The following is a 23,936-nucleotide window of genomic DNA, read 5'->3' on the forward strand; positions in this document are numbered from 1 at the left end:
CTCATCGATGTTTCTAACTCTCTATAAAACACTCTCCCTTCCTCTCTGTAAAAGATCAATAAAATATATTTTTTTAAAAAAAGAAATAAAGTCCATTAATTAAAAGAGTATCTGATAGCCCTGGGAGGTGTGCTCAGTGGTTCGCACGTTGGCCTGTGCACTGGAGGGTCTCAGGTTCCACCCACGCTCCCTGTCAGGGCACATAACTGATGTTTCTCTTTCTTCACTCTTCCAGTGAGGATTAAAAAGAAAAGTCTCTGATTATACACTCAGCTATTTACTCAGATTAAAATAACAGACTGCTGAAACGGACTACGTTGTGACACATGAAAAGTTATACGGTGCGCGAACGCCAGTGTCCTTCAGTCAGTATTACTGGAACAGACATGTCCATTGTTTGTAAGTTGTCTATGGTGTCTTCTGTCCTACAGGGATCATGGAGCCTACAAAGCCAAAACATTTACTCTCTGGCCCTTTACAGAAAGGTTTCCTGGCCCCTGGGCTGCACCCCACCCCCTGTGTGCCTCTCCAGGCTACAGGCCACTGTCTCCTGGTGCAGCCTCAGGAACAGCTGTCAGTCTGGTGCCTGGAGTGGGGGTCCCGGGAGCCCATGCCTCCCACAAAGCAGGTTCCACCTACCCTGGGTGTTGGTGGGTCCAGCACTCCATGCCCCATAGCCTGTGAACAGAAGACGTGTGAATTAGGATCCTGTGTGTCACACCAGCAACAGGTGCGTTGGAGTTGGCTCTTAAGAACCTAAAGGGATCTCCTCAAAGGAGTTCAGTGCCAGCCTTACAAGAGGGCAGCATAACCACAACGCTGCCTCCCTAAAGGTCCTCTCACAGCTGGCTGGCTGCATCATCACACTCCACCTGCCAGAGGTCAAAGCAGAAAGAAGAGGGGTGGGGAAGGGGCCTTGAGCCAGCTCTGCCTGTCACTTGCCGAGGAACCTTGGCCTGAGCCTCAACCCACAACTGAGGGTGACACAGGAAGAGCCACCCGCCAGCCCATCATTAGGACTCAGCTCCGTTCCCCTCCCTGGCTCACCAACTAAGCACCCAGAAGTGCCCACCGCTAGGACACAACTGTGCCACTCTAGGTCTCACTTCCATATGGCTTTGAACCCTCCAATGCTCCGGGGCACCTTCAAGTCCCAGGGCTTCATCCTGGCCCCAAGAATCAGACTGTGCTCCCCTCTGGTCGCTCCTCTGTCCCTCCAAACCCCAATATAGCATCTGCCTGGCCCCTCTTCATCTCCATGAGCCTGCATGAGGCACACAGCTGGCCACAGGCAGCTATTTACACCCGTCAAATGACTTCACCTTTATAAAGCAAGAATGTAACTGATCTCCCTCACCTGAGCAACCCAAACCACTAGCGAACTGCCTACTGTGTGCTGACACCCAACAGGCACTGAGCACACATTAGCCAGCTTCACAGAATGCCGTTCAGAGCCCAGGGAGCTAAGGCTCCGGTTAGGGTATCTGACCCAAAGTCACACTGAAGTTTGCCCTCCGCAAGGCACCCTCTCCCCGCACCATGCAGCTTCCATAGCTGTGCAGAGAACGCAGAGTGCGGTTCTGACAGCACGTGACCAACTGCAGGGCACTGACTGCTTCACCCTGGGGCGCATGCTACTCACAGAACTTCATGACGCCCCTTGAGACTGGTACTGTTTTTCTTGTTGTAAAGGCTTGAGAAGCTAAGTCACTTGCCCAAGACCACGGAGCTGGAAACGGTCAGGGAGCTTGTCAAGGCTCAGTGAGTCCTAGGAAGTAACTCCAGGTGTTAAAGCTACAGGATGATTCAGGGAAGCTGCAGCATCTGACTGAGCCTGACAGGTTTTTAGTAGGTAGGAAGGCGGGGGGCGCCTCTCCAAGCCAAGGGCCTGTATGATCCAGGATTACTGGCGGGAAAATCTGGCAGAAAGGCAAATAACAATGAGACCCAGTCAGGCTGAGGACCCCCGGACACCCGTGCACCTCAGAACCTCTCTGCTTCTGCAATTCCCGCGGTTTGGATCCTGCTCACGCTGCCCCCTTTCAAGACACTGTCTTCTCTAGCTGCCGCTTCCAAGACCAGGTCGCCTGCTTCTGGAACCCCAGATACTTGGATAGGGACCTGCGCCTGGTCCAGCCCAACTGTTCCCAGTGGGCAAACTCGGCTCCAGTACCGAGCAGGGGCTTCCCAGGAGACTGACCCGGGAGATGAAGGGCAGGTCCCCCTGCGACAGGCCCTGCAACCCACACGGGGAGAGGGCACACGTCCTCTTCCCGCGGCCCTAGCACCTCCGGGCCACCGTAAGAGTCCCTGGAAGGGAGCCACCCATCCGCCACCACCCCGGGCTACATCAGGTTTCCAGCTCTGCCCAAGGAAATACCCAGCATCTGACCCTCAGGTTCCGTCCGGGGTCAGATCCACCGCTGAACCCGAGGCTGAGCCTCACAGAAGCCTCACCCGGTGCGGCCGCGCTACACCGCGGAGCTGGCAGGGAGGACTCCGACCCCGCGCCACACAGGCGCATTCCGGGGCGGGAGCGCCTGGCCACGTGCGCCGCGCGGAGGCCCCCACCGAGCCCCGCGGATCCCGGGACAGGCCTGACAGCCAGGGAGAGGACTCCGCACCCCCCGAGCGCCGACTGTGGCTCCGCCCCCCGGCGCCGCCATTTTGTGGCGTCTTCCGAAGGGGAAGTCGGCGGGCCGGCGAGCACGGGCGCGGTGAGCAAGGCGGTTCGACCCGCCGAAACTAAGGGTTAGAAACCGACCCGACGGCCCAAGGCGCCCCCTGAAGCCCATCCCAGCGTCAGGACGCCGCGCTCCGCCCGCCTCCCGTGGCACCGCCATCCAATCCGACGTAATGCCGCGGGAGCGACGGCACCGCAGTCCAATGAGCGGCGGGCGCGCGCCCAGTCCGCCTCGCCGCACGACCGGGCTGCGGGAACCGACCTCAGGCGTGGTCCCTGGCCCTGCGGCCCTCCGAGCGGCCGCTGCCCAGAAAAGCGCCTACCCTCCCTACGCTGCCGTACGAACCTCCGTAGCCCTGCTCCATGTCTTCGGCTCGGCCCGCCAGCAGCCCCTTTTTCTAGGCTGCCACGGACGCATGCGCTCGACGTACCTCCCGTCGCCCGCTACTGGAAGACCGGGCACACGCGTAATTCCTCCCGCGCAATACCATTGCCCGACTTCCCCGGTGAGCCCGCCTCCATCTCCCCAGCTGGCTCTGCGGTTGGTCGGCATCGGCGCGCAGCATCTTGGGAGTTTTGGTCGGTCCTCGGGGCCTCACCGCGCCCCTCCTGGTCCCCGCCCCTCCAGGTCTCGCCCGCAAGCACCGCCCCCCTCCCCCCGCCGCGAGGTCCCACCTCCCACCTGCCGCCGGCGCTGCCCACAGACAAGCCTGGAGGCGGGGTGGGAGTAACTTTATTAAGCTCGGCTTCCAGCCTCAATTACGTGCGTCCAGCCCAGCCCTGACCCTGGTCACGGGGGGCCCCCGCCTCCCTCCTCGTCGTCGTCCTCCACGTCGAGGCCGGGGATGCCACGGATCTCGCGCTGCAGCGCCCCGCCTAGCAGGGGCACAGCCTCCTCGTCTTCCTCGGGGGGTGGCGGCGGTGGTGGGGGGGACGCGGCGCCAGGGGCCGGTTCCGGGGGCACCGGGGGCTGCGCCTGCGTGCTCTCGGCACTCTCCGTGCCTCCTGCCACTTGGATCAATGGCCCCACATCCAGGGCGCTGCCCTCGGCCTCCTCCTGTTCCTTCTCCTCCTCAGGGCTGTCGGTGAAAGGGTTCTCGCCCTGTGGGAAGGGCACAGATGCTAAAGGGAGAAAGGACTCGCGGGACCAGGGCTGGGGACAAGGACGGGGGCTGGGGATGCAGCCAGGCTCCAGGCGCCCGCGCCTCACCTTCAGGTAGTGCTCCAGCTTCTTGCTGATGAGCTTGTTGTTGAGGATGCTGCGGGCCACCATGAGGGAGGACTTCTTAGACTGCTCCATCATGAGCTGCGGATAGGAGCAGGCGGGGATGGAGAGGCTGCTCCCGGTCCCAAAAGACCCCCACCTGCCAGATGGCAGGGCCCTCCCTCACTGCACACCTCCACCTTGTGTGGGTTTCTAAGTGTACCTTGAGTACAAGTGTGTGGCCACCCTCCAAGCATGGAGCGAGCCATGGCCTGATTTTACCATTGCTGAAATGCTCCATTCTTCCACACCATACTTACTGTATGTAACTGAGTAAAAACACATCTTTACAGCTGTATTGCAGAAATCTGACTTGCTTACATATTTAAAAACCTACTAAAAGCCAAATGAGCAATCCAGAACAGAGCCAGCTGCCCTCATAAGCACAGAACTGGAATACAAATGTCAAACAGTATATTTAAGTGACATATATCCTTTTAATCCATAGGATTCCCAGATGAAGCCTTAGACCCAAATGTAATTGGGGTGTAATTCTACACTGCTGACAAGGGGCTCAACTGTTTATATTTTTTGGAAAGCAGTTTAATAGACTGTATCTAAAGTAAAAATTTTTGGTCCTGGCCAGTTTGGCTCAGTAGATAGAGAGCATCAGCCCACGGACTGAAAAGTCCCAGGTTCGATTCTGGTCAAGGGCACGTACCTTGATTGCAGGTACCCCAGCCCTGGTCGGGATAATGTGCAGGAGGTAACCAATTGATGTGTCTCTCTGTCTCTCCCTTTTCTTTCCACTCTCTCTAAAAATCAATGGAAAAAATATCCTCTGGTAAGAATTAACAAAAAACAACAAAAAAAGTAAAAATAGTTGAACAATTCTTCCTGGAATCTATCCTAAGTTTAAGAACTGGAACCGTGCATACAGTAGTGAAAAGCCGGAGAGCACCTAAGTGTTCTTCAGTGGAGAAGTGGTTAAACAGATCATACATTCAAAAGACCCATGCAGTCCTGAAATAGGGCTCACCTCTCCCCTGGTAATAAAGATGTAGGCTAGACTGTCTGTATAGCTGCAAGTCTTTTGTCTGGGAGGATTTACACCAAACTGCCAAGTGATTTCCTCAGTGGTGAGGTACAGCCAATCGCACCTTCATCATTACAAAGGTAATAAGCAGAAAGGAACTGATAAAGTCATTTTTGTTGGGGGAAGCCCTACCTACTGAGCCCCAGCCAACTCTACATCATGTTTCACTTGCTGTTTGTACTCCCTTTCCTTGCCTTGGCCTTGCTGTTGTTTTGGGGTTTTTTACACATTTCCTCCACCACTTGGGCAAAATATTAATAGAACTCCCTCCCACATGCTCAAAATGAAACGTTAGAGATGAACAATTAGGATACAACAACAGACCAGCTCCTCTCCAACTCTTAAGCACACACCACAATGTCTCCCAACTGAGGCACACTTACATTGTTTCTAGATTTCAGCTACAATAACCAAACAGCACCAAAATAAACAAATACAGTCAGTTCTCCGAGGTCTCACATCTCAAACAATTCCAATGTCTACCAAGTTGTTCACGGAAAACAAACTTCAGTTCTTGACCTGAAAACTCTTTCATGCTGATACATCAGCAAGACAAAAAGTCTCTCTCAGCCCTAGCTGGTTTCGCTCAGTGGATAGAGCGTTGCCCTGCAGACTGAAAGGTTCCAGGTTTGATTCTGGTCAAGGACTAATGCCGAGGTTTCAGGCTCAATCCCCAGTAGGGGGTGTGTAGGAGGCAGCTGATCAATGATTTTCTCTCATCACTGATGTTTCTATCTCTCTCTCCCTTTTCCTTCCTCTCTGAAATCAATAAAAATATATTTTAAAAAAGAATAATTCTAAAAAAGTAGTAATGTATAAAATAACATCAAGGTTTTTTGTGTGTTTTTTTTTAAAAAAAGCATTTTTCAGGTAACAAACAAAGGAGAGAATGAGCCAGTATGAGTCAGTTTTCTGCTAAACTTCAGGTTGTTAACATCTCAGGGAACTGTGCTGTGAATATTTTTGTTTGCTTTTGTTGCTGGCAATGGACAATTAGCACAATTTTAAAATAAATAGGGCATCAAGAGTTGCTAATGGTGTGAAAGAAACAATGATCACAGGCAATTGAAGTAGTAGAAAAACTTGACTTGGATAATCAAAAAGCAGTTAGCCCGTGACAGCATTTTGAAGGCAGTGATATATGAACATGCAAAGATGCTGCATGCTGACCTAAAAGACAAGTGCTGACAATGATTCCTTTAAGGCTAGTAGAGGGTAGTTGATAAATTTAAGAAGTGTTTCTTTACAGATCAAGCAGCACATTAGACATGTACCTTATATAAGAAAGATTTAATACAGGGAATCATTTGGGGTCTGGAACGGATTAATTGGGGGGGTGGGGGGGGCGGGGTAGGGAGGATGATTTGGTTTTCGAACAAACTGCTTCTTGAACAGCCTTCCAAAACAAATTAAGTTTGAGAACTGAGGTTCCATTGTAATTCTATGCTGGTGCTTTTAATTCTACCAAACAGGTTCACCAAAGGCAGAGTACCCGAGTACTTTACAAAACAGCTGTAAACCATGCTTCCTCCAACTGAACTAAAACAATGTCTGGGTTTCCCGGTTTGCTCAGGAAGGCTTCCTTTAACATCAAGGTAAACAAATAATCTTCTAAATTTTGTTCTTTTGTTTTTTACATTTAAGATTTCTGGAATTTAAATATATGGTATGAGATAGAAGCCAACTTTCTTTCCTTTCCGGAAATTTATAAGATAAACCAGTTTCCCCTACTGAATTGACACAGAGGTCTACAACCCTTTATTTACAAAACTGAAACCCAAAACTTTTCCCCTATAACTCACCTGGTGGCAAAACATGAGCTGACATTATGTTTTGTACCATCTTTATTTATCCCACTTATACGAGTCACTTGAAGAATTATTGGTGGTTCAACTACAAGGCACTCTCCCAGATCCTAGTGTAGCTGTCCTGAAATCCAAAAATTAACTTAAAAAGATCTGGCCCCAGGGTTTCAGATAAGGGACCTGTACTTGACTTTGACAAATACTAAGTTCCAAAAGGCACTGGGCTCTTTCACTAGACTGACTCTATTCTGGTTCTAGTTTTATTACTATGCCATTAACACTTTTTTGTTTTTAATTGCACTGGATTTGCAGTTAGATATATCTGATAAAGCAAGGCCCTGAATTCACTACTGCTTTCTGTATAAACTAACCTTTACAAATGAAACGTTGAAATAATTTCAGTCAGTACCCCTCCCTAGACTCTGACTGGAATTGCACTGTCTACGTTAATGTGAGGAGAACTGGTTTTTGTTGTGTCTTGTTATTAACTCTTCCACCTGAGAACACAGTCTGTTCTGTCATGCATGAGGTCTTGTCTCATGTCTTTGAAGTTTAAGATCCTATAACTTCTTAAATCTACATTCCTAATTATTTCAATGCATTTTGTGGTTATTGTAAGTGGATTTCCCCATCTCCCATTTATGTTTCTAACTGGTTATTACAATAGTGGAGAAAAACTAGTATATTTTGTATGTTATCTTGAATCCCAACATCGTTACCAGATTCAATGAATTAAGAACATTTTGTTGGAATCATTCCTATTTTCTGAGAATATACTCATTTATTTGCATATAAAAAGTTTTAATTTCCAGTATTTTATACTGATGTTGCTTATTTATCCTTGTATTCCAGAAACAAACTTATAATATATCACACATTTGAATCACTACTAGATTGATAATTACTAATATTTTATTTAATGCTTTTATTCTACTTAAAGAATAAAAGTATTAAATGAAATTCATGCACGGGTAGGGTTCCTAGGACTGGCCAGAGATCAGGGCTGATTGGGGCCTTCTGGCTGCTGGCTGCTGGCCTTCCTTCGCTCTGCACTGCCCCAATGGTCAGCGTACGTCAAAGCGTCATAGTGAGTGATCGAACTCTTAGGGGGACACTTTGCATATTAGCCTTTCATATAGAGAAGATAATAAACGAATTTACAGTTTCATGTTGGTATTACCCTTACCAATTTTTGGAATTAAGGTTAAAAAGGGTCCCTAAAAATGAATTTGAAAATAGCCTTCCAGCATGGCAGCCTGAGAAGTTCTGCAGACCTGCTCCCTAGTGAAACTGATGAAAACTACTTAAAAACAAAAAACAAAAAAACAAACCCTGGTTGGTGTCACTCAGTGGTTGGAGCATCAGCCTGTGCATCAAAGGCTCATGGGTTTGATTCCCAGCAAGGACAGGTACTTGGGTTATAGGTTTGATCCCCCGCCACGGTTCAGGGTGTGTGCAGGAGGCAACCAATTGATGTGTCTCTCCCTCATAGATTTTCTCTCTCACTGGCTCTCTCACATGCTCTCCCCCACTCCCTCCCTTCCATTCTCTCTTAAAAAAAAAAAAAAAAAAAAGGAAAAATTATCCTCAGGTGAGGATTAGCATAAATAAATACATTAAATAAAACAAACAAATATCTGACTATTTAGTCTCTACAAATGATCCTAAGAAAATTGAGCAAAATTGCCCTAACTGGTTTGGCTCAGTGGATAGATCGTCGACCTGTGGACTGAAGGGTCCCAGGTTCGATTCCGGTCAAGGGCATGTACCTTGGTTGAGGGCACATCCCAAGTAGGAGGTGTGCAGGAGGCAGCTGATCGATGTTTCTCTCTCATCAATGTTTCTAACTCTCTATCCCTCTCCCTTCCTCTCTGTAAAAAATCAATAAGAAAAAGAAAATAGAGCAAATGAATGAACATTGAGGAAAAGCTACTAAAACTCAGTAAAAAGTGTGAGTTGTGGTGGTTAAAACATGATCTGTGGCTTCCCTGCCTCACAGCTCAGCATGATGGAAACTCCACTATAGACAGTACCGCCAGGCCGCCTCCTATACCCAGTTCATCACAGTTAAGGGCTCTATCTTCCCAGGAGGGACAGTATGTCCACATCTAGCTACCTGCTTCTGAGGCTAAGTTCTGGGCAAGTTCAGCAGAGGTGGGGGCTCCCTTCTTCTAGCCAGCCCCCATGGAATGGAGGCTTGATCTTGGTTGGGCATGGCATGTTGAGAATACTGGCTTGTTCACAAAGCAGAGATCCAATGCCAGAAGAGGCAAACCAAAGCCAAACCAAGAAGACCAGAGGCTACAGCTACCTACCCACCCCCCACCACACCATCTCTTCTAAAGCAATCGAGTCACTCAAAGAGAAGTGCTCCATTGTCTTCAATCCCAGCTCCACAGCCTAGTCTCAAAGATTCTGCCCAGGGAGAAAGGAAGATCTTAAAACATAAGCTCTCAGTCTCTTCCCAACAAAACTTACTGAGCTTTCTCCAAATAGTGGAGTGTGTGGAGAAAGGAAAAGTGTGGAGAAAAGTAATTAAAAGGAGACAGGTAGATTTGCTAGCAATATAAACTAAACCACTGACAGCCTGGGTTACCAGAAAGAACCAGTAAAACAGACAGCTAAGAACCTTCCTGGGTTCAGAATAAATCTCAAACAATTAAAAAAATGATCACTGCAAAGTAGCCCAGATTTAATTAGATCAGATTGGGGAACAATTTAATGACTCAGTGCATTGTTGAAAGAAATAGAGAAATCAACCAACAATTTGTAGAGTGTAACACCTGAGTGTAGTCTGGGAAAGAAACAGTCCAAGAGAGCCCTGTATAAACCACTGTTATCTCAGGATAGCTGTGCACTTGCCTATGGCTTCCTCCTCCAAGGCACAATATCAGAGGCTTTACATTGTGGGGATGAAAGAGACTGCATTAAAACAATTTTACTAGTCAACTAAACAAATAGACAAGCAAGCACAATCATAAGACTTGGGGGATGGGAAGAAGGAAAAGGCATGACAACACCGGCTCATCAAATAGATATCAATAAAAAGATATAAAAAAGAAATGAATATACATCGTGGAGCTAAAAAATACAATGAAAATGAAAAATTCACTAGAGGGGCTCAATAGATTTGAAATGACAGGAGAATTAGCGAATTTATAGGTACGTAGATATCATACAATCTGAAAAACAAAGAAAAAAGGATGAAGGAAAATGAATAGTCAGTCTCAGACAACCTTTAACACAAGTGACCCAATTATGCATAATGGGAGCACCAGAAGAAGAAAGGAGCAGAAAAATTATCTGAAAAAATAATTGCTAAAAACTTCACAAATCTTCCCAGCTGGCATGGCTCAGTGGTTGAACACAGACCTATGAACCAGGAGGTCACAGTCTGATTCCCAGTCAGGAAGATCAACAAGAAAATGGCAGCTGATCAATGATTCTCTCTCATCATTTATGTTTCCATCTCTCTTTCCCCCTCTTCCTCCCTCTCTGAAATCAATAAAAATATATTAAAAAAAAAAAACACTTCACAAATCTGATGAAAAACTTTAATCTACACATCCAAGAAGCTCAACAAATTTCCAAATAATAAGATCCACAAAGACACATCATAATAAAAATGCTGAAAGCCACAAAGACAAGAGTAAAATCCTGAAAGTGACAAGAGAAAAATGAATCATTTTTTAAAAAGGAATCCCAGTATGGTTAAAAGCTGACTTTTCGCCGAAACCGGTTTGGCACAGTGGATGGAGCGTTGGCCTGCGGACTGAGGGGTCCCAGGTTCGATTCCGGCCCAGGGCATGTGCCTGGGTTGTGGGCACATCCCCAGTGGGAGATGTGCAGGGGGCAGCTGATCGATGTTTCTAACTCTCTATCTCTCTCCCTTCCTCTCTGTAAAAAATCAATAAAATATATATTTTTTTAAAAAAAAGCTGACTTTTCATCAGAAATGAGGCCAGAAAGTAGTGGAATAACATACTAGTATTTAAAATGCTCAAGAAAAAACTGTCAACCAAGAATCCTATGCCCAGCCAAACTGTTTTTCAAAAATGAAGGTGAAACAGACATTCCATAATAAAGAACTGAGAATTTGCTGCCAGCAGACCACACAAGAAATACCAAAGGAAGTCCTAGCTGGTTTGGCTCAGAGGATAGAGCATCAGCCTGTGGACTGAAGGGTCCTGGGTTCGATTCTGGTCAAGGGGACATGCCCAGGTTGAGGGCTTGATCCCCAGTAGGGGGTGTGCAGGAGGCAGCCAATCAATGATTATTTCTCATCATTGATGTTTCTCTCTCTCCCTCTCCCTTCCTCTCTAAAATCAATTTAAAAAGAAAAAATACCAAAGGAATTTTTTCAAAGTAAAAGCAAGTGATCCCAGAAAGTAAAGTGAATCTACATGAAAGAACAATAAAGGTAATTATATAATTATAAGACACTATAAATGCAGATTTCTTTCCCTCTCTTCCAAACCAATTTAAAAAGCAGTTACATAAAACTATGTATTTGTATTATATGGCCTATGACATACAGAAATGTAATATATTTGTCAATAATAGGACAAAGAGAGGGGGGTTAGTAAAGCTGTATTGGGCTAATCTATATGTAAAAGTCAAGCGGCTGGAACGACTGGTTGCTATGACATGCACTGCAGCAGCCAACCGGCCCTATCGGGGCTTGATCAGACTCTCCCAACCTCCCACAGCCCCTCCTCCCAGCCAGCCCGCCCCCAATCAGGGTCGGGGCCAGCCAGCCAACCTCCCGCGTCCCCTCCCCACCACTGGCCCATTGGGGCAGGCAGCCGGGCCCCACCTGTGCACAGATTCGTGCACTAGGCCTCTAGTAAGGAAATAACTACAAATGGTAAACAAATCCAAAGAAAGAATCCAAATGGAGAGTTCCAGAAAAAGAAATAAGAAAGCTAATATAACTAAAGCTAGAAATATGTAACTGTTCTCCTACATTCTGTCAGCTTCCTTAAAAAATAAAGTATTGCCCTAACTGGTTTGGCTCAGTGGATAGAGCATCGGCCTGCGGACTGAAAGGTCCCAGGTTCGATTCCAGTCAAGGGCATGTACCTTGGTTGCGGGCACATCCCCAGTAGGGGGTGTGCAGGAAAACAGCTGATCGATGTTTCTCTCTCATCGATATTTCTAACTCTCTATCCCTCTTCCTTCCTCTCTGTAAAAAAATCAATAAAATATATATTAAAAAAAATAAAGTATTATTAAAGTGATAATTATGCTGTATTATATCATTGGGTTTATAACATACTGATATAATACTATAATAACAATAATAACACAAAAACTTTCTATGTGGAGCGCTACATAGGAGTAACTTAATATCAATAAAATTAAGTTACTATATACGAAGATTTTGAAGAATTTGTGAAAAGCCTAGAGAAATCACTATGAAAATAATGCCCAAAACTGTAGTACAGAAAAAAATCATTAAAGAAATTAAAGTTTACACTAAAAACTTTTAATACAACAGAAAGCAATGGTAGAACTAGAATGGGAATAGAACAGATATAAGTACAATAATCCTATCTAATAAAAGAGTAATATGCAAATTAACCATCATTCCGTGACAAAGATGGCGGCGCCCATAGAGGCCAGGGTGGGATGCTGGCAGCATCGCCCCAGTCATGCGAGCCCAGCAGGAAGAGTGGCCCACAGGCAGCACCCAGCAACCTGGGAGCAGGCAAGCGTGGCCTGTAGGCAGCACCCAGCAGGGCCTGCTTTGGCTGTTGCCAGGGCGAACCGGGAGCAGGCAAGTGCAGCCCGGAGGCAGCACCCAGCAGGGCCTGCTTGCCCATCACCGTGGTATGGAGCAGGCAGGCCCTGCAGAGAGCAGAGAACCATGGGGAGTGGGCCTAAACCATCAGTAGGACATCCCCTGAGGGCTCCTGGATTGGAGAGGCTGCAGGTCAGGCTGAGGGACCTCCCCATGCATGAATTTCATGCACTGAGCCTCTAGTATAAATAATAACACTAAATGTAAATGGCTTAATGGTCCATTCACAAGGTTGAGATTGTCCAACTGGAAAATAAAATAAGATCAAACTATATGCTGTCCATAGGAGACACACTGTAGATCCAAAAGACTCAAAGATATGAGTAAATGGAAAGTAAAAGAATGGGAAAAGATATACAAACATCAACCATAGAAAACTGAACTGGGTATACTACTATTAGACAAAAATAACATATAAAACAAAAACTGTTACTAAGATTGAAAGGGACACTTTATAATGATAAAATGGGTCAATGTATCAGGAGGACATAACAATTATAGATGCACCTAACAGAGCAACAAAATACATAAAATACAAATTGACAGAAATCAAGGGAGAAACAGACAATTCAACAATATAGTTGGAGATTTCAATATACCAGTTTTATTAATATATACAACTTGGCAGAAGATCAACGAGGAAATAAATGGCATTAACAATACTATAAATGCTAATAGACATAACAGATATCTACAGAACACCCCACCCAACAACAGAAGAATATTTTTTTTTTTCCCTCAAGTGCACAAGAAACATTCTCTAGGATATTCTGGCCATAAAACAAGCTGCAGTAAATTAAAAAGGACTGGAAAAAAAAGAAAAAACAACACAAAATTGGGCCATAAAACAAGCCTCAGTAAATTATAAAGGACTGAAAAAAACCCCAATGTATGTTTTCTGATCACACAGAATAAAATTAGAAATCACTAACAGAAATGAATTTGGGAAATTCACAAATATATGGAAATTAAATGACACTCTTAAATAACCAAAGGAATATAAAAAGAAATCAGAAGAGAAATCAGAAAATAACTTGCGATAAACGAAAAATGAGGATGCAGTGAAAGCAGCACTCAGAGAAGACCTAACTTTCTCTCTTAAGAAATTAGTAGCCGAAACTGGTTTGGCTTAGTGGGTAGAGCGTTGGCCTGCGGACTGAAAGGCCCAGGTTCGATTCCGGTCAAGGGCATGTACCTGGGTTGCGGGCACATCCCTAGTGGGGGATGTGCAGGAGGCAGCTGATCGATGTTTCTAACTCTCTATCTCTCTCCCTTCCTCTCTGTAAAAAATCAATAAAATATATTTTAAAAAAAGAAAAGAAAAGAAATTAGTAAAACTAACAGCAAATTAAAACTAAAACATAAGCAGAAGGAAGAAAATAATAAATATTCGAGTGGAAATTAATATAGTCAAGAAGAGAAAAATGAGGGGGAGGAAAATCAATGAAACCAAAAGTGTTCTTTATAAAGAACATAAAATTAACAAAAATTTATATACAGCAAGACTGACTACAAAAGAAAGTCTCAAATTACTAGAATCAGAAATGAAAAAAGGGGACTACTGACCTTACAGAAATAAAAAGAGTTATAAAGGAATACTATAAACAAATGTATGCTAATAAATTAGGTAAGTTAAATGAAATGGACACATTTCTAGAAAGACAAAAACTATTGAAACTGAGTTAAAAAAAAAAAAATCTAAATAGACCAATAACAGGTAAAGAAATTGAATTAGTAATAGAAAAGCTACCTACAAAGAAAAGCCTAGGTCCAGATGGCTTCAGAGGCAAATTCTACCAAACTCTTGAAGAATTAATACCAATTCTTGTTTAAAAATTAATCCAATTCTTTACCAACTCTTCCAAAAAACATAAGAGGAAAAACTTTCCAACTCATTCTTTGAGGCCAGTATTACCTTGATACCAAAATCAAAGACATCATCAAAAACCACAGACCAATATCTCTTATAAATACAGATGCAAAAATTCTTAACATATAAAAAAAATCATAAACTATGACCAAGCAGAACTTATCCCAGTATGCAAGGGTGGTTTAATACCCCAAAACAATCAATTGTAATATACTAGGCCTGGTCCTTTTAGCTCTCTCCCTACTGCACAGTCCCCTCCAACCCCACCCGATGTCTAACAGCATCCTCCAACCTGACATGTCACCCATTCAACCAAAAAAGATAACCCTACCTACTCTGATTTCTGTGCTAGGCACTGAGCACTCGCTGCAAAAATTAAGACAGAATTTGTTCAATTTCTTACCAAATATGTTCCTTTACCTGTACCATATACTGCCCTCCCCATCATGGTAGCACTACTGTCCACCAAGTACTTAAGCCAAAAATCTGAGATATTCCAGACTCCTTGTCACTCACTCATGCTGACCTCCTGTTTGCTTCCTTACACAGCACTTTTATCCTGCCCTTCTCTTCATTCCCAAGGTGGAGGCACATCTCTGTGCAGCAGCCCGTCATTGGCCACAGCCTTCCTCCCACATCAGGTGCCCGAAGTCTCTAGTTCAACACCAACTCTAATCCTGTTAGTCCTTTAATGACAAACTTTGCTGCCTGCAGGAACAAGCCCAGACCCTTCAGCCCAACCCTCGTGAACCTCTAAAGTCCAACCCCTCCTCCAGCAACATGTATACTGTACACTTCTGCTGTACGGTTTCTGAACCTAATTTGGTCACTGGCTCCAATATACATGGAGATCCCCATATTCCATAGCCTACTTGCTCCTTTAGGTCCAACTCTGATGTCACCATGTCACCTTCTCCAGCAGTCTCCATTTCCCACTCCTCTCCGTGACTGCACTGGGCCAGAAATGTCTAACTTCCCCCTGCACCCTCTTGCAGTCCCTAACTAGAAGGCAGGTTATAACCCCAGGACCTCCCCACAGGACGGCCACTCACCCTGCGATTCCGGTTGTGATCTATGGTCTTAAGATGCTTCTGGATGATCCCAAACTGCATGGGAATAAAGAGGTCACAGGCTGCACAGTGGGCTGCCTCAACCTTCTTCACAAAATGCTCCATGGAAATTTCTATAGGGGAAAAAGGAGGGAGTTGCCACTGGTACCAAGAGCCTAAGACAAACCCAGGAGTTAGGGAAAAACACCAGACTAGCTCCTCACTTCACCCTGTAAGTTCCACGTGAGCCTGAGGCTGTTCTCACAAACAGTCCCTGGGGAAAGAGGGGAATCATGACCAGAGGAGGGCAGACCGAGGCCATGCCGGTGGGAGTGAGATGGAACTGCCTCACCTTGTGTCAGATCCTGGTCTCTATAGATCTGCTGGATCAGACCATCAAGGTCCTCCACAGTTTTTCGGAGCTCCTCTGTCTTCTTAGTCTTGTTGGTGACGTACTCCTGCCAGAGACACCGAGGAGAGACCAAGGATCATGCGGGCTGTTCTATGTCTTGAGGGGACTGAGAAGAGTGGAGCAGTCGTGCTGCCTTAAGGCTCACCTGCAGAAAGTCAGCCGTCTGCTTGGGGAGCTTGGTGCCTATGTACTTAAAGTGCTCCTTGTGGAACTTGCTGTCAAGGTGGCTGGCCATTTCATCCTCATAGAAGGTTCGGTACTTACAGAGCGAACACACAAACTGGATCCTGCCACAGGAGGGAAATGAGAGGTTGAGGCCTTGAGGGTCCCATGGAGCAGTGCTGCTGCCTCACCCAACCCAGCTCCGAAGCCCTGAAACAGGCTTTTCTCACGGGCCTCTGAAGTGCAGTCCCAGCAGGGGGACAGGCTAAGACCAGTGGGGCTGGGAGTAGGAAGGGACAGAAAGTCTGCAGGCTGTAGTTACTGCAATGGGGGCAGGGGAGGAGCTCTTCCTTCCCACAGGCAGGAGGCTGAAGCCTGCCGAAGCCTGAGGCAGCAGCTGCTACAACAGGCAAGGATCGCTGGAAGGTAGCCGGAAGGCCTCTCTACCAAGGCTGGGCAGGAGCTTGTGTACTTGGCCCAGCTGGGGACCAGAAGGAAGGATGCTCTGGCGTGAGCCAGGTGGCCCTGAGGTGCAGAGTGGAGTGCGCAGTCCCGAGGCGGGGCCAGAAAAGGTGCTGCATCTTCCTCCTGGGGTCTGGGGGACTGAAAGGCCCAGCCCATCCTCTGCTCAGAGTGCTTGGGGGTGGTGTCGGGAGGGATGGGCGGCAGGCCGGCCTGGGCGCCTGCTGCCTCATCTTCCTCTTCCAAGAAGAGACCAGTCTGAGCTGGAAGGAGGACGCCTGCCCGGCCTGCCAGAGGGCAACCTGGAGTCACCTGAGCGAGGTGCTCTGTCTGGGCCTGGTGTTCACAGCAGAAGCCCAGGGTCTGGGGCCTGGGCTGGAGCAGGCCGCCGTGGCAAGGGGCGGAGGAGGCCAGCCGCCACCGAGGCCTCGGGGCAGGTCCCTACCTCTGCCGGACGTCCTTATCTGGGCCACGGGGTCAGCTTTTTCTGGAGAGCCCAGGGGCCAGGTGCCGGCGAGGCTGAGGAAGGTCCAGCAAGAGCAAGAGTCTGAGGCGGAGGAGGAGGAGGCAAGCGCCAATACGGGAGCCCTGAGGGCAGACAGACCCGACCAAGGGGCGTGAAGGGCTCAGCCGCAGATAGGCCTGGCCTGACAGGGCCAGGGGACAGGGCGGAGGGCAGGCCCGAGGCTGCCACAGCCCACAGGTGCTGCCATCTCTTCTGGGAACGGCGGTGGCCTCTTGGCAGCTAGCTGTGGTGGCACAGGCACCTTGGACCTTGAGTCTCTGATGAGCAGGCCCCCTCCCGCAGGGGCACCATGCCCCCAGTGCACCTCCGGACTCCCGCTCCGGACTGGAGCTTCTGGGCAACGGTGCTGAGCAATGTCAGGTTTCAGGCCAAAGACGACAGTGGTCACCAGGCGGGCACAGAGGGACAGGGGATGAGCCAGGCCTTGGGAGCTGGGCTGGGTGGGAAGCAGGGTCCATGCATGGCCGAACAGGTGGAGGCTCCCAAGGGAGGCCAGAGGGCAGTGAGGCGGCAGAGCTATGGCCCTGCCAGCCTGGTAGCAGCCCCATTGTGAGGCAGAGGCAAAGGGCTGCAGGGAAGGTGGTTACCTTTCCACCATGCGGTCTCGCTGCCGCTTCTTCTGTTTGTCCTGGCTCTTCTTGCCTGCCTGTAACTTGTGCTTTGTCTGGCCACTTTCATCCTGGGCATTCAGGGACCCTATGGGAACAAAGGGACATAGTTACCAGCTTGGCTCCAACAGGTGAGGGCAGGCCCTGTGGCCTCTAGCTGCATCACCTGACATTTACTCCAACGAGTCCATTCTGAGAGCAGCTGCCTGAGCAAGAACTCTGGCCTTGAGTAGGTGGGGTACCCTGGGCTGGACAGGGAGCAGTTTTGGCCTAGGTTTTGGCCTTAAAAGGAAAGGACACGTGCTGACCCCACCACTCTCCAGGACACCCATGCTCCAAAGAGTGGGCCACAGGGAGGCTGGAAGGCAAAGAGAGGCTGTTTTGGTGGGGAGGGCTTAGGTGGTGGGATGCAGGGAGGCTGCGGCTGGGGCTGAAGTGTAGCCCCCAGGGGCAAAGACCCCAAAGCTCACATGGCCCTGCCCACCCCCACACCGGGCACTGCGGCAATAGTGGGCTGAGGCTGGATTTACTGTTAGGTACCTGCTGGCGCTCATCACTCGGGTGGGGGGACACGGACTCCCAACACAGGGGCTGGAGAGGCGCTAAGGGAGAGGACACGCAAACCAGAGCCATAAAAATTGCACCAAGGGTCCTAGCTCAGACACTGGCCATTGAGGACTTGAACTTCATGTTACTGAGGGACCAGGGCAGGGGATGTGCCTGGGGTCCACCCATACTTTTTCTTGTTCCCCCCACCTGAAGTCAAAATCAATGTGCTAGGCAGGGCCCATTGCCACCCACAGCCTTTGTCTGGGAAGAACAGGGACAAAGTGTGAAGGGGCAGAGGACAAGGAGCCCCCTGCCAAACCCACAAGGGAGCGCCCAAGCTGTCCACGTTTCTGTCACAATCCTGCCCTCAGCTGGATGCCTCCCACCATGAGCGCCTGGGAGAGCCATTCCAACACCCAGGCCACTCAGAACACTCACCCTTGTCTGCATCTTCTTTGCCATCTTCCTTCCCCTCCTCTTTTCCCTCTTCATCTTCTCCTTCCTAAGACACGATGTCAAAAATCCAATGTCAAGCATATGTAGTTGTTTATAATGGCTCTAAATGGCAAGGCCCTGCTACATGCCAGGCACTGGGCCAGTTGACTCACATTCTCCCCACATCCCTTGTATGGAGGGCTCATTCCGTCCTGGCTGGAAGGCCTCCCCACAGCCTCGCTCCCTCCACCAGAGCTCCCTGTCTCCCTGTGGTGACCATGCTTGCGTGCAGAACTGCCTCAGGATGGCCTGTGAAAGCCCTCTTCTGTGCTCAGGTGCTCAGGCAACCCACTCTTCACTGGCACCCCTGCAGACAGAGCACACAGGGCCAGAGCCACTTACCGCTCTGCAGCCTTTTTCCACAGCGTCTGCACCTTCAGTGCCATCTGCAGTTTCTCCCTCGGTACCATCATCTGGAAGAGGAGACATGCTCAGCCCAGGAGCCCCATGGAGCAGGGGGCAGGAGGTAGGGGGCAGGGGCAGCAGCCAGTGCCCTGGCTCACCATTGTCCGAGTCACTGTTGTCTGAGCAGTCGGTTCGGGAGGCTTTGCTGTCTGGTTCATCAGGACTGCCGCCCTGCTTTCTCTTCTTCTTCTTGGTCTAGGTCAGAAAGAGGGAGCCAGGTCAAGGTAGATGGCTCCGGGCCCTTTCCTCCACCCACTCAAGAGCCAAGAGGGAAGGCCTCCTCTACTCACCCGGAAGTCAGCTGTGGTCCAGGTCTTCCAGGTCCGCCTCATCTGCTTCATGCCATTGCCAAACCCGAAGCCAAAGCGGGAGCCGCCTGGGAAGGCACCCCCACCACGCATGCCCTGGAACATGCCATACTCCGGGATGATGTTCTGGGAGAAGAGGGAGGGCAGCCGGGAGGCACCAGGCATGCACTGGCCCCGGGCCCCCATGGGGTCTTCCCACATGCGCCCATAGCCTGAGGCCATTGGCCGGCTACTCCGGGAGTCCCGGGCCCAGCCCTGAGCCCGTGGGCCAAAGGTGTCGCCGCCACGCATGCGAAACTGGTCTCTGTAGGCATCGTACTGGCCTTCGTAGGCCATTTCCATCTCAGGGTCAAGTTCGCCATAATCGTAGCCCGACCGGTAAAGGTCACGCTCACTCAGGACGGCCCTCGAGTCACAGGCCTCGTAGGAATCATATCTGCAGAGGCAGGTGGCAAGCATCAGGGAGGGCCTCAGGTCCCGTTGCCTTTGCCTTCCCCCAAACCTCCCTCCAGCACCTACCCACCCTGCTGTAGGGGCTCAATGTTCAGAAATGCCAGGTAAAAGGCCTCTCAGGAGCAGAGTTCTAGAAACAGGAAGGGTCCCTCAGCTGGTATTCCCAAGCCTGCATGTGGACACGCATCAGCCTGGGGACCCTGAGGACTGATGACAGGAGGAGGGTCTGAGGGGCAGAGACACCTGATAACCGTTAACCCTTTGGAAGCACATGTACATGTCTATTACATCAACCTGGAGCCTGGGACAGGGGTGGGGATGAGGGTGGTTAGGGCACTGACCCTACATAGCAATCGGCCAAACCTTCCACAGGAGTTGACAAGGCACTGCAGAGAGCCATTCTAACTTCGGCTGCAACCAAAGCCCCACAGGCCAGACCCACCCTGGTCTCACAGGCACAGCAAGTGTTCAGTGCTACACAACCTCAGCTCCAAGTACCATGGCTGTTGAGGGCAGGGGGTGTGCCTAGGGTTCCTCCCACACTTTTTACTTGCTACAAAGCCCATGCAAGCAAGTCCCTCTGCCTCCCAGTGGCTCTAGAGTTCTCACTTGACCCCACCAGTGCCCAGCCAGGTCCCTACCTACTTTCTGCTCTCCCCCATCTGCCAGCTGGAGTCATTAGGCTACTCCACTCCACCTTATACTAAAAATATGTGTGTCCTCCTCACTGAAGCCTCTTGATAGGGCCCAAGAACTCCTGCACTTGCACCAGTTCAGACAGTAACAAATACCCATAGCATGATGCTCTGGAGTAGGGCAAGTCTGAGCGCCAGGCCCAGTTCCACCACCTATTCCTGGGCATCTTCGGGCAAGGGTGTGACCTGCCTGGGCCTAATGTCCCCACCTGCATAACGAGGACAGGGACAGTTCTTTGTAGGCCGCTTCCGAGCTCAACAGGTGCACATCTGTCAGGTACTGAAAAGTGGCCGGGAAGTGTCCACATCTGCCCTGTTCTTTATATGGGGATGGCCCAGCCTACCGTGGTGAACCCCAAAGGCTCATCTAACTCTTCATACTCAATCCCATCTGTCCTGCCCTGACGGCGGGTAGGATGCAGTCTCATGCAAACTCCAAATGGTTGTCTCTAAAAGGAAGGGCCACCTAACACTGCTCCTAAGAGCCATTTGGTGGGTACAGTAAAATCAGCTGGATCCAAAGTTGTTCTTTCCCCTACAAGCTGGGGGAGAGATTGGCCTACAGCCAGTAGGGGAGGGGAGAGGTAGGGGAGCAAAGCCAGATATGGTCAGTGCACTGGACCCCAGCAGAAAGCCCCAGGAACAGAGTAAGGAGGGAGGAAGCAGACATGGAGGCAGTTGAGAGGAAGAAGCCAGCAGGCAGCAGACAGGAGCGCACCTGCAGAGCCTCAGCCCCTAAGCAGGCACCTACTCACCTTTCTCCACCTGAGCTGTACACGCCTCCTTGTAGCATGTCTGTCTCCAAGTGCGGCACCATATCTAAGCGCTGGTTAATTCTGGACAAAACGGAATCAGCACTGGTGCTACCCACAGCACTAGGGTTTGCGTTTGTGTCAGAGCTAGGCATTTCCCAAGAATTTGAAGTGGCCATACCGTACCCATAGTTGGTGGTGTTATCCTGGCCATAGCCATAGCCATAACCATAGTTATCGTAGCCTGCAACGAAGGAGATAGAGAGAGATGGCTAGAGGGGTGGGGAGAGGCGGGCCAGGGAGGAGAGAGGCAGAGACAGAAACAAGCACAGAAACAAGGACATTTTCTGTTGCAGAGACAATCTGGGGACACTAGCCACCTAAGGAGTCCTTCTGTGAAGGAGCAGCCAGCCCAGAGCCCCCAAAGGCACCCATCCCAGCAGAAACATACAAACAGTTCAATCCCAAGGGAGAGGACAGCAATCATGGAAATGATACTTGCCTCTGTTTGTCCCAGAGTTCCAAGTTCCATATCCTACAAAAAGCAAAAGGATAATTACGTTTTACAATATAATGAGAATTTAATTCAGGAACAAACGAAGACAATACTTCCAGTGTCTGACTGGATGCAAGAGACTGAACCTGCCCTTACCTGAGGAGCCTGGAGCGTGACAGAACCACAGAAATGATCCAGGCCACTCGCTGCCCTGGTACTCCCACCTTCTGGGGATCTGACCATCTGCTATTCAAGGAGTCTCCCCTTCAAAACACTCTCAGCTAAGGGATTTGACTCTTACACTCCCTTAAGGAGCCAAAATGAGAAGGTTACACAACTCCTGGCTAAGCACCAATTAGAGGAAAAGGAGAGTGATTCCAGCGCCTCACACAGATTCCGCTGTATAAGAAGCTCAGCACCAAGTCCACATCCACGCTGAAGTCATGTCACTCAAATTGCACAACAGAGCCATCTGGATGGAGTAGAGAAACTTACCACCCTAATCCTTCAAATGTCTGCCTTAACAGGAAGGGCCACCGAGTCCTTACATTGTGTGAGCGTGCTGTGCTGGAACACATCAGCCGAGAGAAGGACAAGACACAACTTCCATATGGATTATTAACTCAATATGCTCTGGAGCTTATCATAGTACATGAGAAAAATTCATTCCTTCTGGAACACAAAGCCCTACACAAAGTTCTACTGACAAAGTATGAAGCAGACATGCTTCCTACCCAGGGGAATCCATGAGAACAAACAACCCAACTTCCCAATGACTCTGGTGAATGCCCAGAGTCATCTCCTACTTCTGGTTCTCTCTGCCCTGAGGACAAGTCAAGCTCATTTCAGGGCAGGACCAAAGTTCAGTGAGATGGCAGCATGATGAGCGGCAAAATCCAGCCATAGCAGAGCAAGAACACACACACTGAAAAGATGAACCAGGGAAAACGAGGGACAGGTCAAGGTCCTCCTCAATACAGTGCACAAACAGAATGTGGAGGCATCAAAAACCAGCGAGGGACTTTAGAGGACCACTAAGTTTAATGAATGTGAGCATAAAAAAGCTTACAAATAAAAATCCTCTTCATTTGGGAAAACCAAAGGAGAGGCTTCTCATGCATTCATTTATTCAACATCTATCATCCTGAGCACACAGAGCAGACTGGCATATCTGGGCACTGTTCAGGCCCGGGGCACTGCATGTTAAAGGAGTGAGACACTGCTAACTAGTGAGTAATAATGGATGAGTCGGAAATCATAAAAAGAGTGACAGATAAGAAGGCTGGCAGAGGCACACAAGGAATAAATTCACTTATCCCTGGCAACTACAAGAGACTGACCATGTGGCTGTTTGCACCAGGGAGAGTAGACACTATTCACAAAAGGAGATGGCATTGGGAGCAGGGAGTCAAGGCAGACCCATCGGGGCTATGCTTGTGAGGCTAGAGAATATGGTCTCCTAGGGCAGTGGCCGGCAAACTGCGGCTTGGCAAACCGCGGCTTGCGAGCCACATGCGGCTCTTTGGCTCCTTGAGTGTGGCTCTTCCACAAAATACCGACTCTTCCGCAAAATACCGACTTCTGCGCATGGGTCACGAAGTTTCAATTGCACTGTACATGCACGCCCGCACGTGGTATTTTGTGGAAGAGCCACACTCAAGGGGCCAAAGAGTCGCATATGGCTCGTGAGCCATGGTTTGCCGACCACGGTCCTAGGGTTCAGCTGCTGAAGACCCACAGTTTGGAAGCACAAGGGAAGGAATCAGGAGTGGGTACTGACTCCGTGAACACAAGCACAGGCTGCTCTGATGGGCTCGGACAAGCACTCTCTATGTGCTATTCGCTTCACCTGGAGCAACTGACACACTGATGGGCTCCCCAGCTGGGTCCCTTCAGAGAGAAGTCTGTCTACACCAGTGGTTCTCAACCTTGGCTGCACATTAGAATCACCTGGGAATCTTTTTAAAATCCTGATTTCTGGGCCTCACCCTCCGGAAATTCTGTTTCTTTGTTATGGGGTGGGGCCACAACATTAGTAACAAAGAAACAGAATTTCTGGAGGATGAGGCCCAGAAATCAGGATTTTAAAAAGATTCCCAGGTG

At 48.9% G+C, this 23,936-nt stretch overlaps 2 protein-coding genes across 16 annotated transcripts in view; both read right to left on the bottom strand.

The window, feature by feature from the left end:
* Positions 1–3,189, bottom strand: part of AKAP8 (A-kinase anchoring protein 8) — a 33,381-nt gene extending 30,192 nt beyond the window's left edge. For 3 of the 11 annotated variants that reach the window (XR_004966663.1, XM_036302528.1, XM_036302526.1), the window contains exons 1-2: positions 2,458–2,945; positions 640–678 (exon numbers count right to left, since the gene is read on the bottom strand). Coding sequence is in view for 10 of the 11 variants with exons in the window: in XM_036302528.1 (XP_036158421.1) it covers positions 640–678; positions 2,458–2,524 (106 nt within the window). In the remaining variant the exon portion in view is untranslated. Of the gene's footprint in view, positions 1–639; positions 679–796; positions 1,617–1,642; positions 1,920–2,457; positions 2,950–3,029 lie in introns of those variants that run through there. The other 8 variants (XM_036302533.1, XM_036302531.1, XM_036302532.1 and 5 more) reach the window with 7 other exon arrangements.
* A 209-nt stretch (positions 3,190–3,398) lies between these two features.
* The window catches only part of AKAP8L (A-kinase anchoring protein 8 like), a 33,420-nt gene continuing 12,882 nt past the window's right edge, over positions 3,399–23,936 (bottom strand). For 2 of the 5 annotated variants that reach the window (XM_036302541.1, XM_036302542.1), the window contains 13 exons: positions 21,840–21,872; positions 21,524–21,581; positions 21,341–21,421; positions 19,420–19,873; positions 19,228–19,324; positions 19,067–19,137; positions 18,668–18,731; positions 17,660–17,768; positions 16,068–16,209; positions 15,863–15,968; positions 15,514–15,644; positions 3,894–3,989; positions 3,399–3,785 (listed from right to left, as the gene is read on the bottom strand). In XM_036302541.1, the coding sequence (XP_036158434.1) occupies positions 3,474–3,785; positions 3,894–3,989; positions 15,514–15,644; positions 15,863–15,968; positions 16,068–16,209; positions 17,660–17,768; positions 18,668–18,731; positions 19,067–19,137; positions 19,228–19,324; positions 19,420–19,873; positions 21,341–21,421; positions 21,524–21,581; positions 21,840–21,872 (1,754 nt within the window). In that variant the 3' untranslated portion in view covers positions 3,399–3,473. Of the gene's footprint in view, positions 3,786–3,893; positions 3,990–15,513; positions 15,645–15,862; positions 15,969–16,067; positions 16,210–17,659; positions 17,769–18,667; positions 18,732–19,066; positions 19,138–19,227; positions 19,325–19,419; positions 19,874–19,960; positions 20,021–21,340; positions 21,582–21,839; positions 21,873–23,936 lie in introns of those variants that run through there. The other 3 variants (XM_036302540.1, XM_036302543.1, XM_036302539.1) reach the window with 3 other exon arrangements.

The sequence above is a fragment of the Myotis myotis genome, unplaced genomic scaffold (genome assembly GCF_014108235.1).
Source record: "Myotis myotis isolate mMyoMyo1 unplaced genomic scaffold, mMyoMyo1.p scaffold_m19_p_32, whole genome shotgun sequence".
NCBI lineage: Eukaryota > Metazoa > Chordata > Mammalia > Chiroptera > Vespertilionidae > Myotis > Myotis myotis.